General features: G+C 32.7%; 1 protein-coding gene across 1 annotated transcript in view; it reads right to left on the bottom strand.

Annotated features, from left to right (window-relative positions):
- Positions 1–2,810: 2,810 nt before the first annotated feature.
- LOC145982051 (anosmin-1-like) overlaps positions 2,811–9,495 on the bottom strand; it is a 155,985-nt gene continuing 149,300 nt past the window's right edge. Inside the window, exon 8 of the mRNA XM_083115633.1 lies at positions 2,811–8,553. Coding sequence (XP_082971759.1) covers positions 8,405–8,553 — 149 coding nt within the window. The 3' untranslated portion in view covers positions 2,811–8,404. The remainder of the gene's footprint in view (positions 8,554–9,495) is intronic.

Below are 9,495 nucleotides of genomic sequence, written 5' to 3'. Positions count from 1 at the left end.
AGAGAGAGAGAGAGAGAGAGAGAGAGAGAGAGAGAGAGAGAGAGAGAGAGAGAGAGTGTGAGTGAGAGTGTGAGTGAGAGTGTGAGTGTGAGTGTGTGTCACTTAAACCTAAAATTGAATTGAAACTACTGCCGCCCCTGTCCCAGAGGGCACATTGCTCTGGACAACGTTATAACATTATAAAATTACGTCTTGTAAATGAGAGAAAGGTGAATGAACACACAAACATTCGAGCAAACTGTACAAAACAAAATGTATTTATGTATGTACTACTGTATATCCATTTAAAGAAAATAATTCCCCGCTACGGGAACATTGACTGGATCTGAAATGCACAAAAAGCTGCCAAATTCAAATGCCCGATCACAACTCGGGCTCCCCGCTTAAGGGGTTAAAGCTAATGCTTCGTCACAACAACTTAGCTGATAAAATCAAATCAAATAATTTGTCAATTGGACAGCAATTCAACCCAAATGGTATCACTCCTTCCACAGCTCAAGGCCAATTGAACGTACCAAGGGTGCCAAGCACATCATGTGGTAAGAAAGGGTGGGGGATACCTTCTTGCATTTACATGTCGTCAATTTGATGAAGCCTTAGCTTTCTACGGTTACTACTTGTATAATAAGAAATAAGGTTTTGGCAATAATCAAGGAGAGCTTGAGCCTTCTTCCGAATGCTCATGGTGACAGTAGCCAATGAAATTATTCAAATAATTAAATCACTGCATCTAAATTTCCTGTAATATGAACAAACACATTCACATAAGGTGAAAATTTCCGTATCTGTCTACTGTGTAACTTCTTAACTTACTTTTATGGACCAATGAAATTGAAGTTTGTAAGAATATTGAAACACATGATGTAATAATGTGCACGTGACTTCATATTCTAAAATAACATTTCAATGGCAAGTGTACCACTGCTATGCATTACTGAAAAATCATGCAAAGTATTAATCATTGCTTCTCTTGTTTCAGGTTCAGATGTTCTCAGCTCAGCTACTTTACAGAAAAGTCCAGTTCACAGCCTGTGGTTTCTTCCCATTGGACTTTACATTGCTATATTCAGTAGGTATCCTGTGTTGTGTGTTGGTTAATCATAATTTCAGTTAAAACATTCAGCACTCCTGTCCCCTTTAAATAGATAGCTGATCATAAAAATAGCCAACCTCTGTTTAGGTTAGCACAGTGTGCTTTGATGATGCCAGAAGTCCCAGGTTCGAATCCCAGCTTGGGTATGGATGTTCTTTGTGAATGCCCCTTCATCATTTTATTCCATCATCACTCATCGTCGTATTCGTGATTAGCCAAAAATGGCAGAATAGCAAAATAAATTAAACTAAATCAATCAATCAGTCATCAAAATTCAAACAAGTGCTCCTGGATTACCAGTCAGGTTTATTTGATGTTAGCGTTGAATTAACCTTGCTGATAACCCAAGAATATTTGTTCGAATCACATCGCCACAAAAGCTTCAATTCCAAGAAATGTGTTTCCTGTTGTCGTAGATTAGAATTCCATTTTTCTTATCTACAAACATAGGCGACAGGAAGGAGGGGTCAGATGACCCCAAGGAAATTGGGCCCAATAATTTCAATTTTTTTTAATAGATGCATATTCATAATCTGAAATTATTTCAAATCTCTCTCAATTTCAGATTGCAGGTGCAGTGACAACATATTTGGTTATTTTGATTCAATTCCAAGTTGCAAGCAAAGATCAACAGAATTCCACTCTTCGAACAGACAGCACAACAGAGAGTTGGCTGACATCAACTAATTTAACAAAGTAATATTTTAATAATTGTATTGAGATATTTAGGACCCTGTGTATACAATTTTAAATAAGCATAAAGTATAAGGTTTGTGCTAATTTGTGTCTTATCCATACATACATGTCTACAACACTGAGTTTTCAAATTGTTGTGTGTTTTATTTATTACATAAAGTGTTGTATCAAAAGTCCATAATGAATTTAGTGTATTCACTGATGTATGTGCTGTGTAGATGTAATTTATGCATTGGGTACATTAGCTTAGAGAGATGACCAGGGTAAAATGATCACTCTAAGGTATAGTAAACCATATTGCATGTGTTTTTGTGCACATCTTAGCTATTAGATCAAAATTCAAACTATTTAGAATTAAAAAAATAATTCATACATTTGATATGATAAAACACCAACTAATTAACTCAAAAAATTCACTTTGACATAAGGGCTCTGTGATGAATCTCTTCCCTCAGAAGTGTTTCGCAACGCTAATTATACTTATTTCAAAAGTATTTAAATGTTATTAAATATTTAATATTATTTAAAATTTGAATGCTGGAGAAGCTCTGCTATAAATAACTATTTGCTTGTCTAGCCAGATGCCTACTTCGGTTGATAGTAAGAATTCATTTTAAGAAATTCCCTTTAACAAACAAGATAAAGGCATAAGAAAATCTGACAAAGAAGTGACTTCTCAATATCCACTTACATCAATAAAATAAATTAATATCTATGATTATTATTGAAAAGTCTAAAATATCTGTCTATAAGGCTTGTTTAGTGGTCAACTTTCAATCTCACCACTAAAGTTCCCAGGTCCAAATCCCAGTTTGGACACGAGTCTCCCTTCACCTTCATCCAATCCCATCACTTCATTTTCGCAATTAGCCACAAGTGGCAAAAAAACAAAACAACAAAAAATCTAAAATAAATACTAACAATCTTAATAACTAAAGTTTCTGTAATCCCTAAAAGGTTTCATTTCTGTCTTATTTCCTTATAATCTAAAAAGATAAGAGAAGATTTACTAAAAAGCACTCTTATTTATTATTAAAATATTATAGTAGACTGTTAGTACATATTCCTTCTATAACAGCCATTGAGTAAAGAACACTTAAATAGCCTCTTTTCAGGGATACAAATCACACACTTCAATAATAACTTCTAAATGCTCATCAAATGCAGTTAAGGAGACATCTGAATACATTTTGAGTGCATACACCTTATAACTTACCCACCACAAACAATTAAGATTAATTGTACAAGCACAATATTTTTGTTAAAATATCACCAAGTCGTCCAGAATCTGATAATTCCCTCCATTTATCAATTTCAACTTGACTTGTATTTCTGCTGAAAATATGTATTTTGTAACAAGACATTAGCAACTTCAATTCAATACTAATTTATAATAAACTTCAATTTTTCATTCAGATACTAGATTATCGCATTTAATTTTCACAATTGTAAACCATAAAATACACTTATCTTACTGATGTAGTTGATAAATATTGATTATTCAGCCTGTCAGAATTCTTAACGTAACGATCATAAATATTTGCTAATTTCAAAATTATATTACATTGAGAGCATAAATATTGCAATACAGGTATTACATACAATAATAATACTGCAAAATGTCCTCTAATCAAGATGGTGTGCTCAGATTCACTTCACTTGTGACTAATTTTTTATTTCCCTTTTCAATTCTGTGATTTATAATAATAAACACACTGACACACAGGTCCAATGTGTTAATGAAAAAAAATAAGAATAGCAATTGTTATGCATTATTGCTTGTTTGTACTTGCAAACCTGTCTTTTCTTCACCAATACTCAATACTCTTTTTCAACTTGGCACTGATATAAAATATTAAAGCTTAATCACTCTACCAAAAAAACTTTGTTTTATGTTAATCATGGGTGTAACTTACGGCTTAACTTTGGAGGGGCAGATTCGAAAAGTTGTCCACCCCATGACAACAGATCCCAGGACTATTTTGATAACAACATTTAACAAATGATAAAATTTACTCTTCATTTCTTTGTTCATTAGGTTCCAGGAGGTTAAGTTGTAAATTTTCATAAACCTGAAAATTTGGGGGCAGGCATGCCCCTTGCCCCTGCCAAGTTACACCTATGATGTTAATGACCTGTTCATCAAAATACAAACAAAAGAGAATATTCCTTAAAGAGACTATGAAGAATATTGATAAATTGATACAATACTACATATGTTTTACAATATAAAAGAAACATTACTTGAAATTAATTATTTAATCCACACTTTGTGCTTATCACAGCTTTCTTCAAAAATGCTTTTGAAGAAGTTTGAAGTAACTGCGAAGAAAAGAAGAAAAATAAAGCCCAAGATGGAAGCAAATGACATTGGTAGATTTCAAAACTGGACATATACTACATATGACAAAAGAAAGTAATTGAGCCAAATTTGTTTCCAAACACATACATGTTCTCTCTAAATGTACTGGTATATATTTGAACCATGTTACACACACAAATACTTCCAGTTTTTATTTTATAAATGCAAATACCTGAAATTTAACCCTTTCCAGAAGGGACTTAAGCCAGACAACTTCAAGTCGACTTGAAGATCTTGCACGTTAAGCATTCGGTGGGAGAAAGTTGATGTCATGTCTTATAGAATAAAGTGCACGGCCATTCAGATGGCTTACAGTCAGCCATCTTGCAGCCGGAGCGAGTCAAGGAAAAGTTGACTTATTTCGTCTGCACAAGATCTTGCAAGATGGCGGCATCCGTGGAGATCATTGCAGGGATGGCTATAGTTATACTTGGCGATGTCTGACAACATTCATTATATTCAAGATAAATAAATGATACTTTGAAAATGTTTAAATATTGCTTTGAAGTGTAAGAAGAGAGAAGTTCATTGTTTTATATCAAGACCACGTTCACTGAATAACTCGTCTGCTTCAGAGAATGAAGACAGTGACTTCGACGCAAGATTTGAACAATATAATCTACTTTAATGAATGCTAAGTATATATCCACAATGAGACCTAATGTGGTATTTTTTTCTATTCAGAATGAATATTTTGATTGAACTCTGAAATCGAAATTGATATGAAAATGAACTCAAAATTAATTTCAATTAATTAAATTCAATTAAGTGCATCGCCAAAGAAGATTTACCATATTTACCCTCTTTCTGAGAAAAGTAGCTACATTTTTGATTCTTTCTTAAATATATTTATTCCCCGTAATTTTCCCCTTTATAGCTTGTACACTAGTGGTTGCATTGACTAGTTTCATTCACCACAGACTGCGTGCAACTTGTTTTATCATCTGGTGATTCAGCTAATATGATCTTTAGCCAGAAGTTGGTAGTCACGTGTTTCCTCTCAGATGTATCTTGCAGTTGTCTGGCTTGCAGAATGGGGCTTTATATAAATTTTCTCACATTTATGATTTTTTTCTGTAACAATTTTTTGAAAGTAAAAAAAAAGAAGTTACATTGCATAAAAGTTACTGAAAACACATTTTGAATAGGTTATACAAAATTAATCCATGAAAATAACATAAAAACTTTCTATTACGATCAAAATCATTACAAACTGCAAAATCCAAGGTGGCATCATTGTAACAAATTTCCACAACTTGGATGTAAATTATTAAATGCTATTCTCACAAGTATAAACAAAAGCTCAACTTAATTCGACAAGAGTATAAGTAAAATTCAGCAACAAAGAAAATGTGCTGTCTAGTGTGTGGTTTCAAAGACGATGTTACAATTCATGTGCACAAAAGATGGAGTGCGATTATATCCCATCATTCATTCACAATAGAATTTTATAGCAAACAACAGGCTAGGCCTGTCACCCGTCTTATTGGACAGTAATTGTATGATGGGCTATGCCTGTCGGTCATCCGGAAAGGGTCAGTATAACAGTAATTCTTTTACAAGCCCATTAAACTTTATTTTTCTACAACTGTTGCAAGCACAAAATGATATTCCTCTGAAAGTTTCATGTAATTCAAGTATACTTATGTAAAAATGTTTGTACAAAATGTAAAAGCCTTATCTTAAAGTTATGATAATGCAAAAATTATATCTTATCACACATATAAATTAGTTATAGACTCCAATATTCTTATAGAGGAAACTACAACCTTCTGATTTTTATACTGCATCTGATCTTAGAGGTTAGATAAAAAAAAACAAAAAAACAACCTACTTGTTAATTATTTTGACACAGCCTACACCTTTACATACACTAAGTACTTATGCCTATACAAGTAAGGTGAAATGTGATTTTAATTACTATTAACCATTATTACTAAAATGATGACTAAGTTATAAAAAGGTGGGATGATTCATTGAATAAAAATTAGTTTTCTTCAAAAGGAATATGGAATATAAGGAGTAATTGTTCATACAGTCTATAGTGTAAAGTCTCTACACACACACATGCACATTCACACACATGAAAAATGAATAAATTTATGAATATGGGTAATGCCAGGCAAATTTAGTGATAAAAATAAATGATAATGAAGAAGATGATGGAAACTTCCCTTGTTTTGATGACGTAAAAACGAGAATATCAAATACATTCATTTGAAAATGTAGCTCACCCAAATATTTCATATGTCAACCACTCACACCAGGAAGTCTGGTGCCATTGTTTCTGAACGGAGCACATCACAAAAAATATACTAAAAAACAGGGTGTCCCAAATAAAAATATACACAGATCGAAGGCATACATTTGGGTTGGGTATACTTTCAAGGAATGGTGTCAGTATCAGTGAGAATCGGTACGATTATAGGTTCAAAGTGGAATCAGTTCAGCCCTAGATTAAATATTTGTTGAATTAATTAAGAATACTCTCTTGTACAGTGGTTGCTGATTACTTGAATGCACATACTTCAACTATAAAGTTAATAATTGTAAGCATAGGTCACAAACTGGCACCAAAAAAAGCATAAAAGTTACAGTGGCATGGAGACTGCCTTTATGTGTTGCTGTGTTTACCTACAAAGGCACTCACGGTCAAACAACCTATTAGGGCTACTGCTTGGGCAAGATGCAGCAACATTAAAATCCCCCTCCCCAAAGCAGCCAGCACGGAAACAGGATTTTGTCAAAATAACTGTTCTGTGCTGTGATTGGACATGGGAGATACAACGGCAGAGGAATAAACTTACACCAGACAACCCCCCCCCCTCCCCCAGCACCTTGTCTTCGAAAAAAAGAAGACCAAATGCACAACCTTCAACCACCAACCCAAGGACTGCACTGCCCTGCATGGAGCAGAACAGCAGACAACCCAACCTAGCAACCAACAATGCCAGATGGCAGAAATCGCAAATACCGCCAACTGGGAGTAAACAAAGTAGTGATGTGATACCATCTCCATCCAAGTTGTCACAACATGTGCTCATGAAGGCAGTCAAATTAAATGAACAATCAACAAATAGAGCATACAGAAATATGAAACTTTACCTACACAATATTAGTACAGTTTTGGTATTCATACTTTTACAAGTCTTACTTAAGTGTGATGACAAGAGATGCTGCATTCTCTTTACATGGAATATTTTAACTTTGAATTTTGCTTAATATTTAACAATATTGTTTTGTAATAATGGTGATTCAATGCACAATTGCATAATGTAAATGAAATGTTTTGCTAATAAATTGGTTTTAACATTCTAATTATAAATATAATTAAAATATTATTGTGCTGTCTAGAGTTAATAAGCTTAATATAAACAATGTAAACTATGAAATTACTGTAAATGAACAAAAAAATTTGTGATGCACATAGTTTGAGATATGCTTCAAAGTGCATTATTTGTGAATTTATGTAAAACTTCTTATTTATTATTTAGAGTCACAATATGTTTACAGAAGAAGGCAAGAAAGGTGAACATAAACAGGCTAACAAGAGAAAAGAACAAAGATATAAATCATAGTTATGTGTGCACACTGTGCAACTGTAAATTGTATGAAAACATTTCCTGTGTATTAAAAAAACAAAAAAAAAAAACAGAACAGACTGAGACTAACAACTTATACAGACTTACCTCATCATACTACAGGGTGGCTCCAAAAAAGCTAACCGAACACATATACAACGGTTCTACATTTTGGTTACTTTTTTTGGACCACCCCGTATTTCATTGTGATGTGCTCCATTTTATGAATTCCAAATGTAAAACAAAAGTAACACAAATAACTCACACATAATAGTACAAAATAATAAGAAAAAACTGATTCTATAAAGATGAATCACACACACATACATTATTTGTTCCATTTTGTGCCTAATTGAAAACCTACTCGCAGAAACACTACTTGCACGCACAAAAGTAAACCTTTTAATTAAAGCTTTTCCTAGTGTCATCTGCATACTTATACTCCTAAAGTACATTTAATATGTACTATACCTTTGCCTTGCTATGACACATTAGTAGAAATCTTTCTCACTCATCACCTATCTTATATCAACAACTAATTACTTTGAAACAATTTCTCACAATATAAAAGAACGATCCTCATGGTTTCACTCCACCTTGCTTAAAACATGTGCTTCATTCGACAACAGAAGATGAAATGAACAGACTTCGTAGACGTTATTGCAAGGAGTCTTATCGTTGGAAAATTTGAATAATTTCAACAAAAACGAACATTAATGAAGAAAGAGAAAGTGACGTAATGGCACTTGCATATGATGAAGCAATAGATGCAGCATGTTCCCCAAATTTAGTTTCATCATACTGATGGAATTCTTCTACATCTGTAAATATATGACAGACACAACATGCATGAAAATGGATAAAAATATGACATCGTCACATCAATGCCAAAAACCATGAATGTGCTAATCTTACTTTTGACATAATAGCATTTTAATATTCAAGGCCCTGGCAAAAATAGGTTTTAAATTTCAATAAATGTTGTCATCAGTAAAATATGTCCCTAGTTATGGCTGTTTATGAGGTCAAATAAGTTAGTGTAGGAATCTATCAACAAAAATTAGTCAAAAACTGTACTAGGTGAAAAGTCAAAATTTGCACATTTGTAGTTTTGGAATTGGTGTGAAGATATTAGTAGAATTAGAATGATATTTTTCAATGCTAAATTCAAATATGCTTTTACAAATTATGAATTATGAAATTTCTCTTTGACTATTATTCATATTGTGCACTTAGTAATATTAGAGCAACTATAATTTAGTATTCTGTAATCTAACAAGATATACAATTTCAAAAGATATTTTTAAACATATGAACATTTTCAATATGTATTTATCCATCTATAAAATGAGATTCTATCCTTCTTCAGAATATGATTGTCCAAAATATAAATATATATATATGTCCTTTATAAAAATATCCTTTAATAATTTTGTAAGATATAATCTCTAAGAAAAAACATTTATTTTGCCATTCCCCAAATGGTTAGCACTAGAGTGCTGCATGGATTTCACCAGGGTTGTTAAAGGTCCAAGAATTTGAAATAAAATCAATTCCGGTCAATTTTTTATCTGTAAAGTATTTCAATTTGGTTTAGGAACCTCTTTTTCTGGATGAATTTAAATACAGTTCAGGAACCTTTTTTCAGGCTCAATATAAATATGGTCCAGGAACCTTTTCTCTGGATGAATTTAAATACAGTCCAGGAACCTTTTTTCAGGCTCAATATAAATATGGTCCAGGAACCTTTTCTCTGGATGAAT

The sequence above is a fragment of the Lepisma saccharinum genome, chromosome 30, assembly GCF_977018435.1.
Source record: "Lepisma saccharinum chromosome 30, izLepSacc3.1, whole genome shotgun sequence".
Lineage (NCBI taxonomy): Eukaryota > Metazoa > Arthropoda > Insecta > Zygentoma > Lepismatidae > Lepisma > Lepisma saccharinum.
The sequence above is the reverse complement of the archived record's forward strand: the minus strand, read 5'-3'. Positions and strand labels throughout refer to the sequence as shown.